Here is a 25,000-nt window from a genome sequence, read left to right on the forward strand (position 1 = left end):
CTGCTTGACCAGGTTGGAGTGTCTCTTATCTAAACTCTTGTGGAAGGGATGTGTTCTAATGGTCAGGTAATCAGTCTGTTGCTAGCATCCTCTGGGTGGCAGATTAGGTATACCATGGCACTTAATGTGCAAACATGCTCCAAGGTTACAGCTCCTGCTACGATTTCTGTACAGTGAGCATGTGTGGGCTCCATTTGTGAGGCTTGTTTTTACACACCTTGTCTCCTTGACGGAGCTGCAATCCTGGGTGAAGAAAAGACCAAGACTTGGCACCCAGCACCTAGAATGTCGTCAGGTACTCACAACCCTCTACCAGTCAAGTAAAGGGATCAGTGGATGTTCTGTTTTAGAAATTTATACAGGATCAGTGGTAGGGAAGTGCAACGATGTTCTTGGGGAGACTCTGAACAATGATGAAAACAAACTGGCTAGTCTGTTCCAGAGGACTTTCCCATCAGGGACTATCATGGATAATTTCCGGATGTCCTTGGCTTGGGGGGGGGGGGCGATACCAGTTCGAGATAAACCCTGTAGGCATGGATTTGCTGTCAGACAGGCTTGTCCAAGGTGCACACAGAGTAACAAAACCATTCTGCATGCACTCATTCAGTATCCAAGCATTGCTGACTTGAGGGGTTATGTCAAACAGCTGCTGTCACATGTGGGACAGATCCATCTATCAGCCAAGTTTTTAGTGATGATTGCCCCACTGCCTTCTTTCCATTAAGCAGGCAAGGCAGTTTACTTTTGTCTGGTGGCTGTGACAAAAGAGGTTGTTTGGTGGACAAAGCTGAAAGGCATGAGGACAGATACATCCCTGTTTGGTAGAGCTCTCATTGACTTCTTTAAGTTTCACCATTACAATTTTTTCATATAATCATTTTATCATTTCATTATATGTAAACCCCAACATTTTATGTCTGTCTTGGTATTGTTCCCCTCATCCTTTGTCCTTGTGGCAAATAAATGAAATCATTATTATTATTAGTATTATTATTATTATTATTATTATTATTATTATTATTATTATTATTATTATATTATTATTAATCATCATCATCACCACCACCACTACTACCACCAGTACCACCACCATCACCATCATCATCATTAAGGTGACTAACAGAATTGTTAGAGCATTGGGGGAAAAAAATACCTTGTGGTACTTCTTCAAACTCTTCACATTCCGAGTTGAACTCTTGTTGATATCAGCCTTGCTTTCCAACCTTGAAGAGTCCATAAAATAATGGACCAGTCAAATACTGGGGAGCGGGGTGCCAAAGAGCAAAGATTAAGAAACAATGGCTTACAAGATGCAGTATTTTCAGATTTGGTATATTGAATGTCTCAATGTTTTCAATTCTATTTCCTTCAATTTTGAGAACGGTAAGATGCTGGAATTCTGATCCATCGAATGGTGGCAGTTCTTTGATTTTATTGTCTGAAATGAAGCCAAGAAAAAAAGGAAAAGTCAAAGAAAAGCAAAATTTTCAGATTCCTGTAACACAAGGTACTAAAATAGCACTCTGTCAATTACAACAACAAAGGCACTAAAATAGCACTGTCAATTACAACAACAAAGGCACTAAAATAGCACTCTGTCAATTACAACAACAAAGGCACTAAAATAGCACTCTGTCAATTACAACAACAAAGGCACTAAAATATCACTCTGTCAATTACAACAACAAAGGCACTAGAATAGCACTCTGTCAATTACAACAACAAAGGCACTAAAATAGCACTCTGTCAATTACAACAACAAAGGCACTAGAATAGCACTCTGTCAATTACAACAACAAAGGCACTAAAATAGCACTCTGTCAATTACAACAACAAAGACACTAAAATAGCACTGTCAATTACAACAACAAAGGTGCTAAAATAGCACTCTGTCAATTACAACAACAAAGGCACTAAAATAGCACTCTGTCAATTACAACAACAAAGGCACTAAAATAGCACTCTGTCAATTACAACAACAGCCTGCTCATGAAATAAATATACAGCAAGTGGCTGAGCGCTCCACAGACATGTGTAACCTTAACATAGTTCTCAGGGAGATTCAGTGTGAGACAGAGTGTAACAATGCAGGCCCTTTGAAATAGATGAACAACCCCTTTTTGCCGGCTGAATGGACTGGAGCAATGTCAAATAAAGTATCTTTCTAAAGGACACAGTGCATTGCTGGGAATTGAACTCCTGTCCTTATGGTCATGAGCTAAATACCCTAACCACTAAACCACGTTCCTTCACTATAGGACAATTGTTAAATCGTGACATTGCTGTTCATTTACTAAGTGATGATGACACTGCAGTAGAACAGGAAAACAACATCATTAATAACTGGCTTTTGGAACAGTGGATCTCAAAGCACATAAAGCTATAAATAGCAAGTAAATATTGGTTTCAGATTTTGGCACAAGGCCAGCAAATTTTGAGAGTGGGGATAAGTCAGTTACATCGACCCCAGTGTTCAAATGGTACTTATTTTACTGACCTGAAAAGAATGAAAGGCAAAGTTGACCTTGGCAGAATTTGAACTCAGAACCTAAAAGATGGACAAAATACTGCCAAGCATTTTGTCCAGTGTGCTAATGATTCTGCCAGCTCACCACATGTAATACTAGTTTCAAATTTTGGTGCAGGGCCGGCAGATTTTGAGGAGAGGGGTTAAGTCAATTACATCAACCCCAGTGCTCAACTGGGACTTATTTACCAACCCTAAAAGAACAAAAACAAAGTTGACTCTGGTAGAATTTGAACTCACAACATAAATGATGGATGAAATGCTGCTAAGCATTTTGCCTGGCATGCTAACAACTCCGCCAGCTTGCCAACTTAGGTTGTCTTACACTAACATGTTCGAAATATTGGTTTCAAATTTTGGCACAGGGCCTGCAACTTCATGAAAAGAGTTAAGTCACTTACATCAACCCGAGTGCTCAACTGGTGCATATTTTATCAACTCCAAAAGGATAAAAGGCAAAGATGGCCACGGTGGAATTTGAACTCAAAATGTAAAAAATCAAATGTGGTTGGTAAGCAATCAACTTACCACACAGCCACTCGTGCGCCTATATATATATATATGTACACTGCAACATAATTTCTTTTCCTCAACAGGCCCTGCCCTATTTAACATTGTCCCGAAAGAGATCAAAGAGGAAAAGGATCCCATCAACTTTAAACGGAGTCTGGATAGATTCCTTCAAGGAATACCAGATAAGCCACCCATAATTGGATACAACTCACCCAACAAAAACTCACTACTTGAATGGACCATAAACAAAACTTGACTTAAACAGGATTTAGATAATCCTATCAGGTGGTGCTATTAAGTTAGACATGGCCTGGACCAATCTTTGGTCGAAACATATCTAAGTTTTATCTAAGTTTATATATATATATATATATATTCATAAATGAGGGTGAAAAAATTGATATTAATTTAATAATACAATCAGTTTAACATATATATATATCGTGACGTATTTTTGCCATATACATATATATATTTCTTTACTACCCACAAGGGGCTAAACATAGAGGGGACAAACAAGGACAGACAAAGGGATTAAGTCGATTGTATCGACCCCAGTGCGTAACTGGTACTTATTTAATCGACCCCGAAAGGATGAAAGGCAAAGTAGACCTCGGCGGAATTTGAACTCAGAACGTAACGGCAGACGAAATACAGCTACGCATTTCGCCCGGCGTGCTAACGTTTCTGCCAGCTTGCCGCCTTATATATATACATATATACATGCATATAGACATATATACGATGCGTATACTCATATCTGTGTGTGTGTGTGTGTGTAGGTAGATAGGTAGGCAGGTAGGTAGGTAGGTAGGGAGATAGGTGAGTAGGGCAGGTAGAATGATAAGTAAATGGAAATGTAGGGTAGTTATGTAGGTACATAGCTAGAGTTATATATTGTTAGAGAGTTTAAAAAATATTTATGGCAAAATCAAGAGAAAAAAGAAAAGGAATAAAAAATATGCCAGTGAAACCAGAAATGGTAGGGGCAGTTTTATTTGATTAATGGTAGAGTAATGAGTCATGGTTTATAATCAAATATGGTTATTCTTTATGTATTATTTTGTTATAGTGAGAGAGGAGGAGAGAAAGGATGAGCACAAGGAGAGAAAGGGGATATAATGTGAGGGAGAATGAGTGAGAGAATGAAAAAAATGTGCAAAGGATAGAAAGGCAGAGTGATTGGGGAGAAAGGAACAGGATTAGAGACAGAAAATCTGACGGAGGGAGAGAGAGATATGAGATATATATACATATATATATAAAATATATATATATATATGTGTGTGTGTGTGTGTGTATATATATATATAGAGAGAGAGAAAGGGAGAGAGAGAGAGAGAGACAGACAGACAGACAGAGACAGACAGAAACAGAGACAGAGACAGAGACAGAGACCGAGACAGAGAGAGAAAGACAGAGAGAGAGAGAAAGACAGAGAGAGAGAGAGAAAGACAGAAAGAGAGACAGAGACAGAGACAGAGACAGAGACCGAGACAGAGAGAGAAAGACAGAGAAAGACAGAGAGAGAGAGAGAAAGACAGAGAGAGAGAGAGAGAAAGACAGAAAGAGAGAGAGAGAAAGACAGAGAGAAAGATAGAGAGAGAGAGAGAGAAAGACAGAGAGAGAGAGACAGAGAGAAAGGAACAGGTTAAAGACAGATCTGATGGAGATATAGAGAGAGAGAGAGAGAAAGAGACAGAGACAGAAATGGTATGTGAGACGGAAATAAATAAGACAAAGAGAAAGAATGTATGTGAGGGAACAAGATAAGGAGGTTCTCTGCGAGAAAGGCTATACAATCATCATCATCATCATCAACCTCATCTGCAGCAGCAGTATTGTTTAAACATCCACTTTTCTATGCTGGCATGGGTTGGATGGAATTAGCTGAGGCAGATATCCTACAGTCAAATGCCCTTTCTGATGCCAACCCTCACCTGTTTCCCAGTAAGGTATATATCATCCCATGACCAGACATGTTTTCATGGAAGATTGGAAATGAAGGGTACCACTTGCATGACAGGGACACTTGTTTACAATTACCACACAACATCAAGGCAAGGAAACGATAACACACACATACATCGTGCCAATGGCAAGTAAAAAGCACCATCCGATCGTGGCCGTTGCCAACCTCGCCTGGCCCCTGTGCCGGTGGCACATAAAAAGCACCATCTGATCGTGGCTGTTCCCAGCCTCACCTGGCCCCCGTACCGGTGGCATGTAAAAAGAATCATCTGACCATAGCCGTTTGCCAGCCCCGTCTGGCACCTGTGCCGGTGGCACGTAAAAAGCACCCACTACACTCACGGAGTGGTTGGTGTTAGGAAGGGCATCCAGCCGTAGAAACTTTGCCAGATCAGACTGGGCCTGGTGCAGCCTTCTGGCTTCCCAGACTCCAGTTGAACTGTCTAACCCATGCTAGCATGGAAAACGGATGCTAAATGATGATGATGATGATGATGATATATATTGATAAAAATAGTAAAACAACAAAAGAAAGAAAGAGACCTCGATATTATGTAAAAAGAGGAATTTATCTGTAAATTTGACAATTATTCAGTAGCCATGATAAAAGCTCTGAGTTTCGGATGTGAAGGTGGAAATCCACGCCGCCATCTCTTCAGTTATCCGGCCATCAGAAAAATGCTACAAAAAATGACCGTTATACAAAGGGAAATTACTGTGATTGACCGATGTACGTATATAGATGTGTGCGTGTGTGCTTGCATGCAAGAACGTCATATATAGACGGATAACTGAAGAGATGGCGGCATGGATTTCCACCTCAGCATCCGAAACTTGGAGTTTTATCATAGCTACCGAATAATTGTCACATATTACATTTACAGATAAATTCCTCTATTTACATAATATTGAGGTCTCTTTCTTTCGTTTGTTGTCTTACCATTTTTGAAGCACGACCTTCGAACTTTAGGTCTCACCGAGGAAATGACTAGAGACTGAGACCTTTGGAAGTATGCTGTGCGTGAGAAGACCAGGTAGGACAAGTGAGACTATAACCCGTGGCCTCTACATGGGATGTAGCCAGTCCACTTATGCATACCTTATATATATATAAGATATATATATACAGATATATATATATATATATATATATTGGTTGTGGGTGAAATGGTGGGGTGGTGGTGGTGGTGGTGGTGGTGGTGGTGGCGGTGGCGGTGGTGGTGATGCTGGTGGTGGTGGTGGTGGTAGTGGTGGTGGTGGCAGTGGTGGTGGTGGTGGTAGTGGTAGCGGTGGTGGTGGTGGTGGTGGTGGCAGCACCAGTGGTAATGGTGGTAGTGGCAGTGGTGGTGGTGGTGGTGGTGGTAGTGGTGGTGCTGGTGCTGGTGCTGGTGCTGGTAGTGGCAGTGGCAGTGGTGGTGGTGGTGGTGGTAATGGCCGAATAATAACGACCATTTATTAGTTACTTATACAGTCTGCATTTAATGTCAGGGTATAAAACACAGAGACATTGCAATGGAGAGCAGAAGAGCAATCACCGACTGTTTTCATAACAACAAGAAATGAAGGAACGTTCCAGCAGAAGGAAATAAGTTTCAAAATAAAAGAATAATAATAAGAGTAAAAAAAAAAAAAAAAGCAAGACGTAAAAGACAAACCCAGGAACAGGAGAAAAAAAAAAAGATATTGTCATTTAATACTTATGAAACGTTAATCATTTCCTCTCAAAAGATGATTCAAATATTTGAGTGACTCAAATTTCAAAAAATATTAAACCAACTCAACACTGCCTTGTTGTTGTTGTTTGTTGTTGTTGTTGTTGTTATTGTTGTTTGTTGTTGTTGTTGTTCTTCTTCTTCTTCTTCTTCCTCTCCCTCTTCTTCTTCCTCTTCTTCTTCTTCTTCTTCCTCTCCCTCTTCTTCTTCTCCCTCTTCTTCTTCTTCTTCTTCTCCCTCTCCTTCATTTTCCTCTTCCGCTTCCTTTTCCTCTTCTTCTTCCTTTTCCTCTTCCTCTTCTTCTTCTTCTTCTTCTTCTTCCTCTTCTTCTTCTTCTCCCTCTTCTTCTACTTTTTCTTTGTCTTTTTCTTCTTCTATTTCTTTCTCCTCTTCTTCTTCTTCTCTTTCTTCCTCCTCCTCTTCTCCCATGAATATTAAACATATAGCATATGTATGTATGTACATGTGTACAACGGATGTATGTATGTACACATGTACGTATGTATGTATGTATGTATGTATGTATGTATGTACATGTGTACTAGATGTGTGCATGTATGTATGTATGTACACATGTATGTATGTATGTATGGATGGATGGATGGATGAATGAAGGGGCAGCCGGATGTGTGTATGTGTGTGTGTGTGAGAGAGAACGAAAGCGAGAGGAGATATTGAGAGGATGTGTGTGTGTGTGAGAGAGAGTGCATATATGCATGCATGTGTGTGCGCATGTGTGTGTGTGTGTATGCGTGTGTTTGTGAGTGTGCATGTGTGTATGCATGTGTGTGTGTGTGTGTGTGTGTGTTTGTCTTATGCGTAATCTCCTTTATTCTCACTACATGAAAATGTTCCTTCTCTCTATCCCAATGTTCTCTCAAATTTCTTCCAGAATACAGAAAACTATCTTTGAATTGCTGCTATTGTTGCTTTTGACACTGTTTATTGTTCCCCACAAAAGGTTAGGCCCTTATGTTTTTTTTTTTACTTTTGTTTCATTTCATTTTATGTTTTTCTTTTTTTTTTTGGGGTTTGCTGTTCTTTTTTTTCCTTTTTTAATCTGAAGACAATCCTATAGCCCACCCCCTACCACACCCACACCCACACCCACACACATGCACACACACACACACCTCACTTCTGACTTTCTATAATGACACAAATAACAAATGTTGATAACCCTTGCCAAGAATAAAAACTACGAAATGTCATGAAAAAAATGTGTATATGTGTGTGTATATGCGTGTCTGTGTGTGTGTGTTTATGTGCTTAAGAGTGTACATGTGTGTGTTCTTTATCACACACAGACACACACACACACACAAACACACATACACACACACACATATATATATATATATATATATATATATATATTTACAAAGTGCATTCCAGAAGTTTTGAGGCTTTTTCCAGGAGAAATATCTATTAATTTCAACGAAGTACAAATCTCTCGTCTCCTTCAAAGCAAGATCCTCTGACTCCAATGCGATCGCTGAATGTGGCACGCCAGCCATTCCATAAAGTTCCTACGGAAGTCCTCCAAATTGAAGAACTTGGGGAACAACTATTTAGTCGTTCCTCAACCTAAAGGAGAAGCTGAACGAGGGTCAAGACCGTAGGGGAGATAGGGGACAATTTTGATGTCCATCTCTTTCAAGTAGTTGGCTACTGAGATGGAATTGTGGACTGGTGTATTGTCCTGGGACAGGTGCCATTGACCCGAGTGGAAGAGCTCTCTCTCTCTCTTTACTCTTTTACTTGTTTCAGTCATTTGACTGCGGCCATGCTGCAGCACCGCCTTTAATCGAGCAACTCGACCCCGGGACTTATTCGTTTGTAAGCCCAGTACTTATTCTATCGGTCTCTTTGCCGAACCGCTAAGTAACGGGGACAAAACCACCAGCAACGGTTGTTTGAAGCGATGTGCTAGGGGGACAAACACAGACACACAAACACACACATGCATATATATATATAATATATACGACAGGCTTCTTTTCAGTTTCCGTTCTACCAAATCCACTCACAAGGCTTTGGTCGGCCCGAGGCTATAGTAGAATACACTTGCCCAAGGTGCCATGCAGTGGGACTGAACCCGTAACCATGTGGTTGGTAAGCAAGCTACTTACCACACACACACTCCTGTGCCTGAACTTTTACGATAAAATCTTTTTCGGAACTTCCACAAAACTTTCAGAAAGTACTCTTTGTTGAGCATCTGGCCAGAAGGAACACAGTGGACGTAGATGTGGAGGCACATGGCCTAGTGGTTAGAGCAGCGGACTCACAATCGAGGGATTGCGGGTTTGAATCTCAGACCGGGTGATGTGTGTGTTTATGAGCGAAACACCTAAGCTCCACGTGGCTCCGGCAGGAAGGTAATGGCAAACTTCTGCTGACTCTTTCGCCACAACTTTCTCTCATTCTTTCCTCCTGCATCTTGCAGCTCACCTGTGACGGACCAGCATCCCTTCCAGGTGGGGAACCTATAAGCCAAGGAAACCGGCCCTTATGAGCCAGGCATGGCTCAAGAAGGAACAAACAAAAAGTGGACGTAGATGATGGTACCCTTGCTGTCAAAAGGGCATCATGAGCTTCCCAGTGGACTTACTTTGCCAGGCCTCTTGTGCCAGCAGAAAACATGCCCAGCTCATACAAGTCTATCCATGGCCAGTCTGGAGTATTTCATAAGTTTCTTTTAGATTTTTGCCCAGTTAATCACAAAACTTTACTGCATAGCAGGCTTCCAAATTGTCTTCATGTCTCGACTGCATTCAGGAGTGGCTGTGTGGTAAGTAGCTTGCTTACCAACCACATTGGGAACCTTGGGCAAGTGTCTTCTACTATAGCCTCAGGCTGACCAAAGCCTTGTGAGTGGATTTGGTAGATGGAAACTGAAAGAAGCCCATCGTGCTTCCTAACGCCAACCACTCCGTGAGTGTAGTGGGTATTATATATATATATATATAATATATTATATATATATATATATGCATACATACACACACAACACACACACGATAGACAGATAGATAGATAGATAGATAGACACACACACACACACACCACACACAACTTGTATGAGCTGGGCATGTTTTCTGCTGGCTCATAAGGGCCGGTTTCCCGGTTTCCTTGGCATATAGGTTCCCCACCTGGAAGGGACGTGTGTGTCTGTGTTTGTCCCTCCAACATCGCTTGACAACCGATGCTGTTGTGGTTACATCCCCGTAACTTAGCGGTTCGGCAAAAGAGACTGATAGTACTAGGCTTACAAAGAATAAGTCCTGGGGTCGATTTGCTTGACTAAAGGTGGTGCTCTAGCATGACCACAGTCAAATGACCGAAACAAGTAAAAGAGTAAGAGTACACACACACACACACACACACACACACACAAACACATGCACATATAATACATATATACACACATATATATTTTCCATTTTCAATCAACATCAATGGAAATTGTAGCAGTGATACCAGTGCCGGTGGCACGTAAGAGAACCATCCGAACGTGGCCATTGCCAGCGCCGCCCCGACTGGCCTCCGTGCCAGTGACACGTAAAAAGCACCATCCGATCGTGGCTGTTTGCCAGCCTCATCTGGCACATAAAAGCACCCACTACACTCACGGAGTGGTTGGCGTTAGGAAGGGCATCCAGCTGTAGAAACACTGCCAGATCAGACTGGAGCCTGGTGCAGCCTCCTGGCTTCCTAGACCCCAGTTGAACCGTCCAACCCATGTTAGCATGGAAAACAGACGTTAAACGATGATGACGATGATGATGATACACACACACACACACAGACACAAATACATACAATACATATATGTTTCTCCTCTATGTTCATACACGTCTACCTTATGACTCATGCTATTGTTTCCCCAAGTCAATCAACACTCACTCACTCACATCTTATAACAAAGATACAGTCAAGACCACTGTTTCCAATTACACTTTTTTTAATGTTTCTTTTGTTGTTGCTGTTGCTGTTGTTGCTGCTGCTGCTGCTGTTGCTGTTGCTGTTGAGCGAACGGTCTTCGTCCCAGAGCTCGCAAGATGGGAGAAGTCCAAAACGTGGTCCTTTGCTATTCGTAAGACCCGCAGAAGAGAAAGCAGGTCAACCCCCGACACCGAGAGCATCGACAGATGGACGAATGCGCATCCAGGCTCAGCGGTTGCGTAGGAAGTCGGAGACAAGAAACAGGAAGAAAGAGTGAGAGAAAGTTGTAGTATAAGAGTACAACAGGGGTTGCCACCACCCCCTGCCAGAGCCTCATGGAGCTTTAGGTGTTTTCGCTCAATAAACACACACAACGCCCGGTCTAGGAATCGAAACCGCGATCCTCCGACCGCGAGTCCGCTGCCCTAACCACTGGGCCATTGCGCTTCCACTTGCTGTTGCTGTTGCAGGTTAAGATAAGAAATTATGAAATTGGATATTAAATGATGACGACGATGACAATGATGATGATATATATGCACAATCAGGTGAGAAGATGATTTTGGAACAACATAAAAGGGGAATAGCAAGAGTACAAGGGGAATAGAACAAATGTTGTGGCCAGTGGAACTGACTCGCACCTGACAGCTTGGCTGATCCAGGTGATATATATCATCATCATCATCATCATCATCATTTAATGTCTGTTTTCCATGCTAGTATGGGTTGGACGGTTTGACCAGGGTCTGGTAAGCCATGGGAGCTGCACCAGGCTCTAGTCTGATTTGGAAGTGTTTCTACAGCTGGATGTCCTTCCTAACACCAACCACTCCGTGAGTGTAGTGGATGTTTTATATATATATATATATATATATATATATATAATACAAATAAGAAAATGGAGGAAACAGATTCGTTTCAATCATCGACTTACAGATATTACCAATTCATATTATTTATTAACTACTTAAATAGGAACATCCAAATTCAACAGAATAAAACAATATACATCAGTAAGTAAGATAATACCATAAAAACAATACACATAAAATGGATCTTACAGCTGTTTCAGCCTGTAGATAAAAGTATCTCATTGTGCATATATATATATATATATATATATATGCATACACACACACACATACACACAGATAGATAGATAGATAGATAGATAGATAGATAGATAGATAGACAGACACACACACACACAATGAACAACATATAGTTTTCATTGAGTAAATTCATTCACAAGGCATTGATCAACCCAGAGCTATAGTAGATCACAGTTGCCCAAGGTGCTGTGCAGTGGGACTGAACCCCAGTCATCACAGAAATAATACAACACGAATTATACTTACTGCTAAGGTCTATGTATCTAATAAGTGGGTGCGAAATTCCTTCAGAGACATCCTTTATCCTGTTGTTGTTGATGGAGATATATTGCAGAAAGGGACACGGCTCAAGCATTATGCTGGCAATGCGGTTTTTGTTGGCGGTCAGCTGCAACAAATCCGTTAATGTGTTGAAGGCCTTTAGATCAGTCAAATAGTTGTTGCTTACATTAACAATTCTCAGATGAACATATCTCTCCAGGATTGAAATATCGGTTATCTTCCTGGTCAAAAAAAAAAAAAAAAAAATGAAGAGAAAGAGAAGGAAAAAAGACAGAATTTTATTTACTGCTTCTCTGAGAAAGAGACAGAATTATTGTTTACTCTTTTACTCTTTTACTCGTTTCAGTCATTTGACTGCGGCCATGCTGGAGCACCGCCTTTAGTCAAGCAAATCGACCCCGGGACTTATTCTTTGTAAGCCCAGTACTTATTCTATCGGTCTCTTTTTGCCGAACCGCTAAGTGACGGGGACGTAAACACACCAGCATCGGTTGTCAAGTAATGCTAGGGGGACAGACACAGACACACAAACACACACACATATATATATATATATAAATATATACGACAGGCTTCTTTCAGTTTCCGTCTACCAAATCCACTCACAAGGCATTGGTCGGCCCTCGGCTATAGCAGAAGACACTTGCCCAAGATGCCACGCAGTGGGACTGAACCTGGAATCATGTGGTTGGTTAGCAAGCTACTTACCACACAGCCAATCATGATATAAATTGTTTTGTCCTGTTTCCCCTGGTCATTCTGTTTGCTTCACATCACTCGACCCTCTTGCCTAATGTATCAAGTGCATACACCTGTGTTAACAGCTTCAAAGCAGCAAATTAGCAGAAGCCTTAAAGTAAGGCACCTTGCAACCTAACCTATTAAAAGATAACTTTTGGTATCTATCTATCTATATCTTTTTATCTATCTATCTATCCATGAGCGAGCGAACAAGCAAGCAAAATCATGATGATGATGATGATGATGATATCTATATATATAAAACTGTAGTTGTGTGAGTGTCTGTCCCCTTCGATTTAGATTCCTAACTCCTCCCTTGCGGTGCAGTTTAACCAAATTCGGGTATCTTATAGTCGTGATTAATATGGAGCCCGTCTGGCTATTAGCGCGCGTCTACGATGAGTCTACGATTTTAAAAATAGTTTAACATCATTTTTTATTCCATTTTAATGCATAATTTTTCGTGTGTCGATGGCGGCGGAGTTGGCGTCCTTGGTCACACCTGAACCTGTTTGCTTCTCCCTCTTCCCTCCCTCGTGAAGCTGTGGGGAAGGGAGTGTAAAGAAATCAACGTCGTAATGCGTTGTCAAGGAGACCAGCGTTCTTTTAGAACAACGACTTCATGGCTTGAAGACACCAAAACAGAAATGGCTAAGAAAGCCCGAATTGGCATCTATAAGGGAAGTAACTCTCTAAAAATGCTTATATAGTTATTTCCCTTACAAACCCGAGCAACGCCGGGCGATACTGCTAGTATATATATAAACAGAGTACATATAACTTTCTTTTCACTTATTACCTCCGCCTTAATGAAGGCGGAGGTATTGTTTTCAGTCGTATTTGTTGGTCTGTTTGTTCATGGACAAAGATATCTCAAAAACTGAAACCTCATTCTGGTCTCTGCATAACCATTTGTCGTTCCTTCAGTTTACCTTTTGGATCTGACCAAAGTTCTTCCCATTAGAGAAATACCAAAGCATTCCGGCATCTTGGCATTTTAACTTGTTTAGCAAGCGCTTTGCACAGAAGGATTTTCTCGTGTCACATCTGACATAAACTGACCAACGCCTTAGCCCACCCCAAACCCCATGTAACAACTTGTACTGGATGTCCTCATGCACATACATACATACATACATACATACATACATACATACACACACACACACACACACACACACACACACATACACACATACATACATACATACATACATACATAGCAAGCAAGCAAGTCGTGCTTGGAAATCCTGCCAGGAAGTCTAATAACAGCTGCTTTTGAGAGGGTCCCATGGTGGAAGTGCCAGAGGGTTCTATCCCAATAACCCTCTCAGGAATAGTGGACAGGGAAGATGGATGGATGGAAGGATGGTTACCCTATTTCTGTTGAAATACACTGCCTTCTTTTCAATTAATTTTGGAATTAAAGAATTTAGTAAAACATTATTATGTTGGTGCTTATATGAAACAACTTACCTATTACTGAGATCAAGTTTAATGAAGGAATAAGCCAGACCATTTCCTATTCTCCGTAGTAAAGAGATCCCTTCTTTAATTACTTCTTCTGACAAAATATTATCTGGTACCTATAAAAGATAGCAAATGGTAGAAATCATTATTATTATTACCGTAACCGATCAACATCAATGGAATTTGTAGCTGTGATACCAGTGCCGGTGGCATGTAAGAGAACTATCCAAACGTGGCCGTAGCCAGCGCCGCCTTGACTGGCCTCCGTGCCGATGGCATGTAAAAAGCACCATCCGATCGTGGCCGTTGCCAGCCTCGTCTGGTCTCCGTGTCGGTGGCATATAAAAAGCACCATCCGATCATTTGCCAGCCTCGTCTGGTCTCCGTGTCAGTGGCACGTAAAAAGCACCATCCGATCGTGGCCGTTTGCCAGCCTCGTCTGGCACGTAAAAAGCGCCCACTACACTCACGGAGTGGTTGGCGTTAGGAAGGCCATCCAGCTGTAGAAACACTGCCAGATCAGACTGGGCCTGGTGCAGCCTTCTGGCTTCCCAGACCCTAGTTGAACCGTCCAACCCATGCCAGCATGGAAAGCGGACATTAAACGATGATGATGATCATCATCATCATCATCATCATTATTATTATTCTGCAAGCTGGCAGAATCGTTAGCACATCGGGGAATATGCCTAGCAGCATTTCATCAGTCATTGTGTTCTGAGATCAAATTCCACCGAATTCCACTTTGTTATTCATCCTTTTGGGGTTGATAAATTAAGCACCAGTCAAGTACTGGGGTTGATGTGATCGACTATCCACCTCCCCACAATTTCCAGGCTTTGTACCTAAATTAGAAAGGATTATCATTATTATTCCTCTTTCCTCTTTTACTTGTTTCGGTCATTTATTTGACTGCGGCCATGCTGGAGCACCGCCTTTAGTCGAGCAAATCGACCCCAGGACTTAGTCTTTGTAAGCCCAGTACTTATTCTATCGGTCTCTTTTTGCCGAACCGCTAAGTGACGGGGACATAAACACACCAGCATCGGTTGTCAAGCAATGCTAGGAGGACAAACACACACACACACACACACACACACATATATATATATATATATATACATATATACGACAAGCTTCTTTCAGTTTCCGTCTACCAAATCCACTCACAAGACCTATAGCAGAAGACACTTGCCCAAGATGCCACGCAGTGGGACTGAACCCGGAACCATGTGGTTGGTAAACAAGCTACTTACCACGCAGCCACTCCTGCGCCTATGATACATATATAATTGCAAAAGAAAGACAAAGAAAAAACAAAGAAAGAAAAGAAAAAACATCAATGTTTTGAGCACCTCATATAATCCCTCATAACTTTTTTATTTTATTTTATTGGGGTGGGTGGGTAAAAATTTAAAACAAAACAATTTTTTGTCGTACTTGTATTTATTCCCGTGTGTAGAACACAAATTCACAAAATCTTTCAGAAAATTGCAAAAAAAAAAAAAAAAAATTACGAGGTATTATATGGGGTACGTAAATCAATTCCGCCAAAAGCATTCCAACCGTGGCCATCCTGTCTTCAATCGAATTTTCACTTTCTGAGCCTGACCGTCTTTTTGGATTCATCCCATGAGGAATACTTCGAAACACGACTGTGAATACTTTAAAAAACAATTTCATGCTCACACAACCTATCGGGTAGTTTTATTAGCATTGGATTTTAAACAATTTTGTTTTCAGTTTTTAAACCAAAGTTCGCCAATAATTAAATTTGAACAAATAGAAAAGAAGGAAAAAAAAATCGAGCTGGAGAATCCGGGCATCGATCCCGGTACCTCTCGCATGCTAAGCGAGCGCTCTACCATCTGAGCTAATTCCCCTCTACAATTTTACGGTGCTAGTTATCGTTATATAAACACTATGTTCATAGTCACGTATGCTTATAGTGAAAGTAAAATAAATGGAATATAGAAGTAGCAGGCTAAAGAACCTGTAGAAATAGCAGCCGTTGTTGTTTGACCACAAATAAACCCCGTACCAGTTCCATGATCGTATTTTCTTATTCACTAATTATAGAACTACATTAATCTAATGTGTCATATCTGTTTTAAGGTGGATGGTTATCGGTTAAATGAAATTTCGCTGCTATTTCTAGCAGGCCGAGAAACTCCAAAATCAAAATCTTACGTTAAAAGATTCAATTCAATGACCTATGGCCCTATAAAAAATATATAGGGGCTTTGAAATACAGTAGAACAAAGTGAATATTCCTTTTAGAGGTTTTCGATTAAATATTTCATATTTTACAATCGCTAATTTCACTAGGAAGACATAAATTATTATTATTTTTAACATTTCAGTTCCACTGCGTGGCACCTTGGGCAAGTGTCTTCTACTATAGCCTCGGGCCGACCAAAGCCTTGTGAGTGGATTTGGTAGACGGAAACTGAAAGAAGCCCGTCATATATATGTATATATATGTGTATGTTTCTGTGTCTGTGTTTGTCCCCCTAGCATTGCTTGATAACCGATGCTGGTGTGTTTACGTCCCCGTAACTTAGCGGTTCGGCAAAAAGAGACCGATAGAATAAGTAATGGGCTTACAAAGAATAAGTCCCGGGGTCGATTTTCTCGACTAAAGGCGGTGCTCCAGCATGGCCACAGTCAAATGACTGAAGTAAAAGAGTTAATTCTCTTTACATTCTCAGTTCGAATCCCACCGAGGTCAGCTTCGCAAGTCATCCTTTCAAGGTCGAAAACATAAAGCCCCTGTCAAGAACTAGGGGGTCGGTGAAATTCTGGTTTACGCATCCCATATATATCCCGAATAGCTTTTTTTATTTTTTGGAATTTTCAGAAAATGTTTTACGAATTTGGCGGTGCCCCAGCATGGCCACAGCTCAAGAGCTGAAACTGGAAAACATAAACATAAAGAGGAATTCACACGATTCTTTTCTTTTCCCTTTTTTTCAAAAAAAATTTTTGAACCTTCTCCCCATAAATCAAAGTAAATAAAATACAAATAATTTTTTTACACAGTGGCTGTGTGTTAAGTAGCTTGCTTACCAACCACATGGTTCCGGGTTCAGTCCCACTGCGTGGCATCTTGGGCAAGTGTCTTCTGCTATAGCCCCGGGCCGACCAAAGCCTTGTGAGTGGATTTGGTAGACGGAAACTGAAAGAAGCTCGTCGTATATATGTACATGTATATATGTGCGTGTGTGTTTGTGTGTCTGTGTTTGTCCCCCTATCATTGCTTGACAACCGATGCTGGTGTGTTTATGCCCCCGTCACTTAGCGGTTCAGCAAAAAGAGACCGATAGAATAAGTAATGGGCTTACAAAGAATAAGTACCGGGGTAGAGTTGCTCGATTAAGGGCGGTGCTCCAGCATGGCCGCAGTCAAATGACCGAAACGAGTAAAAGAGTAAAGTAAATAAAACACAAAAACACAAAGTAAGGATCGACTAGTCATGACTAGCTAGTGCGGATGCGCAAGTACGCGAGTGCGCGCACCGGGACCACTGTCCTTAAGTAGTACCCACTTGCCCAAGGTGCCAGGCAGTAGACTGAACCCAGAACCATGCGGTAGGGCAGCAAGCTTCTTACCACAAAGCCACGCCTGCAATTATGTGTGTGTGCGCGCATACGTATGTAAGCATACCTACACATGTGTGCCCCTTCCTCGACTTCATTTCCTTATAACTTTCTGAAAAACGAATATTTTTTAATGAAATTTTCTATGAATACCTTTCAGATGGTGTAGACTACTACGGTTATATCGGAATTTAACGTGGAAAAAAAAACTGGCAGTCGCACGCACAATATATACTGACATACACCACATATAAATTCCGTACTTGTAGTAAATTTCATTAAAAAGTTATCCAGTTTTTCAGAAAGTTAGGAGGAAACAAACCGGTAGCGTATTTAAAGCTGGACGATCTTTCGTCTCTAGTAGACCTTTCCGTCGATTTCCGTAAAAAACTTCTTTTTTTTTTTTACATATGGGCTGGCGGGAACTTTTGAAGTAATATACATACATATACACATACACCGAGTAAAAAATTTCAGTTATCTCTCTCTTTCACACATTACTCTGTCTCTTCACACACACTAACAGAAGCACTTCACTTACACAACATACTGTCTGTCTCCCACACCCCATCAAACACACACACACATGTACATCAATGCTTGCCATGCACGGTAACTTCAAAAGAACTTCCCTCGTCATACAATCGCTTTCTCTTAGTCTCTTTCGCTCTCATTACTTCAAAAGTTCCCGCAAGCCCCATATGTAAAAAAAAAAAATTTTTACGGAAATCGACGGAAATGTCTACTAGAGACGAAAGATTGCCTAAAGCTGTTTTAAGGAAAATAGCTCTGGAACTCAATAACATTTCGGGAATCACACATGGTAACTTTGAAAGCCCCCACTTTGACCACCGTTGCTAAATAATTTCTAAAGTATGTTTGTGGGCCATGCAGAGAGGTGAGTTGAACAGAGCCAGCTAAAGGTACTTCCTTACTCGGGCAATTTACCCGAGGTGCTAATGTGCTTGGAAGCGTTGCACGGTTTGGGACATATCTAGAAATATCGAGAAAAAAATATATATATATAAATAGTAAAACAGAACATTTCGTTCTAGCATTTAATAAATTATAGGTACTTCATTTCTACAATTCCAGTTTTTACGAGCTAGTAGAAACGTTAGAGCATCATTAAAAAAAAAATACTTTACGGAACTTGTTCAGGCCCTTTATATTCCGAGATCAAATTTCGCCGAGGCGAACTTTGCTTTTCACCCCCAGCCCACCCCGCGATAAATAAAATAAAGAAATAATTTACAATTGAAGTCGATGTCCTCAACTACACCTTCACTTCAAAATTGCTGGCCTTGTGCCTAAAACAGAGACGATATTCACTCCTTTAGAATATTCTTAATTATTCTTGGAAGGGCCCTAAAAGGTAATTCACTCAGTGTACTGAAAATCAATTGGCCCGGGACACCAGCAATCTTAGGGCTGGCACTGGTAATTCTTACCTTCCGGACAGGGGATCATCCTTCGAAGAAAGTTTTCTCCGATTGGATTTTTTTTATATATCCCTTTTAGGGCGAAGGTAAAGAATATGCACACCACTCGTTTTCGGCGTTTAGGATTAAGGTTAGGATTAGGGTTAGGGTTAGGGTTACGCCGAAAACGGGTGATGTCCGTATTACTTACCTCCGCCCCTTTTAGCTTATTCCAGTCAGGAGCAAACTGCAACCCGCAGGACTTTCTGAATGACACGCCTAACAAGAAATTACCTTGAATTTTTTAGTAGTGCGAGCCACCCGGGGATGAGCCATGTCTCGTGATCCGCTTCTTGAGAAAGGTTACCCATGCCTGGTTTATTAACCCAAACAAGGCGGCGAGCTGGCAGAAACGTGAGCACGCCGGGCGAAATGCTTAGCGGTATTTCGTCTGCGTTACGTTGTGAGTTCAAATTCCGCCGAGGTCGACTTTGCCTTTCATCCTTTCGGGGTCGATAAATTAAGTACCAGTTACGCACTGGGGTCGATGTAATCGACTTAATACCTATGTCTGTCCTTGTTTGTCCCCTCTGTGTTTAGCCCCTTGTGGGTAACAAAGAAATAGGTTTATTAACCCAAATTTAACTGTCAAACTAGGATTAATAAAATACAAACTTTAAATTAAAACTAATTTACCTCTTCGAGGATCTCTTCTTCCTCTTCTACTGGCTTGGCAACCTGCTCTACAACCTCGTCTTCTTTAATTTTTCCATTTTGGTCTCCCACATCTGTAGAATCTTCCAACCTATCTAATTCTATCTTTCCTTCTTCCGTTCCTTTTATTTCTTCTGTTCCTTTTGAATCTTCTACTGTTTCTTTTGAATCTTCTTCGGTTTCTTTTGAATCTACTTCTGGTTCCTTTGAATCTTCTTCTACTTCTGGTTCCTTTATTCTGGTTTCTTTGTCTAATACTTCCGACGTACTTTCTGGTTCTTCAATTATTTCTGATTTTTCCTTTGCTACTGGTACTTCTACCGGGTTTACTTTTTCGCTAGCTTCATCTCCGTCCGCAACTTCTTGTAATTCCGTTTCTGACATTTCCAAATAATCACTTGTTTACTTTCTCTGCAGAATCGAACCTTCTTTTCAATCTTTCAACCAAATCCTTCAAAAGTTCTTCACAACAGCTAACTTACGAGAGAAATTGTTACTTTCATATTATTTTCTCTTTCTTTCCTTTGTATATTTTAACTACCCGCTTCTTTCTCCTGTTAAGAAATGGGGGGAATACTTTTAATATATTACAAAAAATAAATAAAAACGACTATATGTGTGTGTGAATGTTTGAATGTATACCTGTCGATAACTTGGTAACTGGACGGCACTTCCCCTTTACTATTCAATGGTGCACCTTCAGATCTATAGTAATACACGTATTACTATAGTTTCGAAACTCCACTTTCACATTATTACAAATTAGTGCCCATCCAGAATATTCTGAAGTACCCCAAGCACCAATGTCTGACGACGGGCCTACTGCAATGTATGTATGTATGCACGCGTATGTATGTCAAATGTTCTGTCGAATAAATTTTCCAAATTATGTAAGTTATTTAGTATAAAACATCCTAATTTCTACCTAACTCATTCGCCTTTCCCACTGTCTTCTTCTTTCTTTCCCTCACTCTGTGTGTGTGTAATTATGTATGTATGTATGTATGTATGTATGTATGATGTATGTATGTATGTATGTATGTATGTATGTGTGTATGTATGTATGTATGTATGTATGTATGTATGTATGTATGTGTGTATGTATGTATGTATTATGTATGTATTATATATGTATTATGTATGTATTATGTATGTATGTATGAATGTATGTAATTATGTATGTATGTATGTATGTATGTGTGTATGTATGTATGTATTATGTATGTATTATATATGTATTATGTATGTATTATGTATGTATGTATGAATGTATGTAATTATGTATGTATGTATGTATGTATGTATGTGTGTATGTATGTATGTATTATGTATGTATTATATATGTATGTATTATGTATGTATTATGTATGTATGTATGTATGTATGTATGTATGTATGTATGTATGTGTGTATGTATATGTATGTATGTTTGTATGTATTATGTATGTATGTATTATGTATGTATGTATTATGTATGTATGTATGGATGTATATATGTATGTATGTATGTGTGTGTGTATGTATGTATATATGTGTGTATATGTATGTATGTATTATGTATGTATGTATAGGCCGTCCAAAAAGCCGTAAGTTAGGGGAAATATACAGGCACTAGTGTTATTGTCAACAGAGTGGGTATATTAACCAACGTATACAGTATTATTATATTCATTAATCTAACTACGTTGTTTTGTGTTTCTTGTTTTCCTTTTTCTTTCATTTTTTTTTTTTAAATTCCCCTAAACAAAACATACTTTTAAGTGACATAAAGTCAAACGTTTGTAACCCGGTGACTGAAACTGCTAAATTCAGCTGAAGAGAGAGAGAGAGAGAACAGGATAAAGGCTGATATGGAGCTTTCTTACAGAATTGTTCAGTAAATTAACAAAAATAGAGAACTTCTGTAATTAAATAAGTTTCTGTCAAGTATAATATAGGCATCTGTCGCTGGAAGGTTTCGACAAAAATCAACATGCTGGAAGTTACACGACACGTGGCGATGCTGTCGGGGAAGACTTGGCTGGCGTCTAATTGGTTGTCATAGCAACCGAGAAAATGGCCTCCCAAATAACGTTGCTCTGTCAACTAAGGAAGATAATTGTGTGTGTGTGTGTGTGTGTGTGTGTGTGTGTGTGTGTGTGTGTGTAAAGGGATTTAACAGAAGGGATCTTTTCGGTTTGAACGGCAGTTTTTTAAAAAGTAATTTCCACGTAGGCGCAGGAGTGACTGTGTGGTAAGTAGCTTGTTTACCAACCACATGGTTCCGGGTTCAATCCCACTGCGTGGCACCTTGGAGAAGTGTCTTCTACTATAGCCCCGGGCCGACCAAAGCCTTGTGAGTGGATTTGGTAGACGGAAACTGAAAGAAGCCCATCGTATATATATGTATATATATATGCGTTTGTGTGTCTGTGTTTGTCCCCTAACATCGCTTGACAACTGATGGTGGTGTGTTTATGTCCCCGTTACTTAGCGGTTCGGCAAAAAGAGACCGATAGAATAAGTACTGGGCTTACAAAAGAATAAGTCCCAGGGTCGAGTTGCTCGATTAAAGGCGGTGCTCCAGCATGGCGGCAGTCAAATGACTGAAACAAGTAAAAGAGTTAGAGAGAGAGTAACTAAATACTTTTAAACTTCGTATACTGGTAGAATGTGTATATAAAACATCTTTTTCTCTTGACTTTATTGAGAAAATTCTATGGTTTGTAAGATATTTGTTGTTTTATTTACTTCAATTTCTGCAATTTCAACCAATCAATGACGTCTATTGAGGTGAAAACATAGATTACAATCATACTCCTTACTCTCTCTCTTTTACTCTTTTACTTGTTTCAGTCATTTGACTGTGGCCATGCTGGAGCACTGCCTTTTAGTCGAGCAAATCGCCCACATGAATTATTCTTTGTGAGCCTAGTACTTATTCTATCTGTCTCTTTTGCCGTACCACTAAGTTACAGGGACGTAAGCACACCAGCATCGGTTGTCAAGCGATGTTGAGGGGACAAACACAGACACACAAACATACACATACACACACACGCAGACACACAAACATACACATACACATACACACACACGCAGACACATCTACATACATACGATGGGCTTCTTTCAGTTTCCGTCTACCAAATCCACCCACAAGGCTTTGGTCGGCCTGAGGCTATAGTAGAAGACACTTGCCCAAGGTGCCACGCAGTGGGACTGAACCCTGAACCATGTGGTTGGTAAGCAAGCTACTTACCACACTGCCACTCCTATGCCTACATTGGAATTTGCTGTGGAAATTTCTTTCTATTTGGACAATATCTAATCTTTGTCTATTTCAATGCTAATGAAAACTGGATACTTCATTTTTGTATCTGGTTTGCAAGATTCTTTATGTAAATTCATGTTTGAAACAAATTTTGCTGTGTCTTGTAATATTATTTGCTTTAATTGAATTAAGTTTATTATTTCCAAATAAAATATGTTGGGGGATGCTGAGAATTTTATTCCTGCAAATCCTTTAGTTACTCCCATTCATATTAAACCTGATAATTATAGTATGCCATTATAATTAACACATGCACATCTATAATAAATGAAGTCAATAGTCATTGAAAAGGTTGCAAGTAGAAATGAAAGAGTTTTGATTAACAAAAACAAAACAAACTAAATGATTAATTAGTTAGATATTTAACCAATTGACTAATTATAAAGGAGTGGTATTGAACCAGTGCATATGTTAATTATATTGACAGAGGCAAGTGAAATCGAAATCAAATTTGATGACTGGCATCCGTGCTAGTGGAGCGCTAAGAGCACCATCCGTGCGTGATGGTTGCCAGAGCGGCTGACAGGCTTCCATGCCGGTGGCACGTAAAAGGCACCATTCGAGCATGGTCGTTACCAGCATTGCCTTACCGGCACTTGTGCCAGTAGCACATGAACATCCATGCTAATGGAGCGCTAAGAGCACCATCCGAGCATGATCGTTGTTAGAGCGGCTAACTGGCTTCCATGCTGGTGGCACGTAAAAAGCACCATTTGAACGTGATCATTACCAGTGTCGCCTTACTGGCACTCGTGCTGGTGGCACGTGAAAAAACATTCTAGCGAGGTTGTTGCCAGCGTTTATCCTATGCTGGTGTGTTTATCTCCCCGTAACCTAGCGGTTCAGCAAAAGAAACCAATAGAATAGGTAGTAGGCTTACAAAGAAAAAATTCTGGGGTTAATTTGCTCGAGTAAAGGCAGTGCTCCAGCATGGCCACAGTCAAATGACTGAAACAAGTAAAAGAGTAAAGAGTATACATATGTGTGTATATATATGTGTGTATGAATGATAGGGTACATTTACAGGCAAATTTGAACCACACACATACACATTCACACTCACACATGTACAATCACACATCACACACACACACACATCGTTCATCATCGTGTGTGATGGCAACAGATGATGGTGATGGTGATGGTGATGGTGATGGTGATGGTGATGGTGATGGTGATAACTCATTGAAAACTTATTAAAAAGCCATCATAGGAAAGGGTAATGTTTAAAACATCTTATGTATTTGACTCCCTGTGGCACGTGCATACATCTATATAAAAGTGTACATGTATGTGTGTGTGTATATATATATATGTGTGTGTGTATATATATATATATGTGTGTGTGTGTATGCATATATGTGTGTGTATGTATGAATGGTTCACTGAATGTTATAACAAACGAACAAACATTTAATTATAACTGGATCGTTCTCCATCTTTAACATAGAACCATGGACAGGGAGGTGGTCTTGTACATTCTATTATCTAAATCAGGGGTGGGAAAACCCCCACACGAGGGCACAATTGCGTTTGCAAGCCCATTTTATGGCACCCACAGGCTGGTATACTTGTATGCACAAAATATAGTAAATTTTTCAATCATAAAATTTATACAATATACATATGCCTATTTGCAACATAGGTTGCGTTTCCTCTATGACTTAAAACGAT

The 25,000-nt window shown here is 40.2% G+C and overlaps 1 protein-coding gene and 1 non-coding gene across 2 annotated transcripts in view; both read right to left on the minus strand.

Moving 5' to 3' along the window:
* The window catches only part of LOC115218103 (leucine-rich repeat-containing protein 23-like), a 46,235-nt gene extending 25,209 nt beyond the window's left edge, over positions 1–21,026 (minus strand). The window contains exons 1-4 of the mRNA XM_029787890.2: positions 19,996–21,026; positions 14,286–14,395; positions 12,033–12,289; positions 1,311–1,441 (exon numbers count right to left, since the gene is read on the minus strand). Coding sequence (XP_029643750.1) covers positions 1,311–1,441; positions 12,033–12,289; positions 14,286–14,395; positions 19,996–20,397 — 900 coding nt within the window. The 5' untranslated portion in view covers positions 20,398–21,026. The remainder of the gene's footprint in view (positions 1–1,310; positions 1,442–12,032; positions 12,290–14,285; positions 14,396–19,995) is intronic.
* Positions 16,090–16,162, minus strand: Trnaa-agc. The gene has a single exon. It is a non-coding gene; the product is annotated as a tRNA-Ala (tRNA).
* Positions 21,027–25,000: the final 3,974 nt, after the last annotated feature.

The sequence above is a fragment of the Octopus sinensis genome, linkage group LG12, assembly GCF_006345805.1.
Source record: "Octopus sinensis linkage group LG12, ASM634580v1, whole genome shotgun sequence".
NCBI lineage: Eukaryota > Metazoa > Mollusca > Cephalopoda > Octopoda > Octopodidae > Octopus > Octopus sinensis.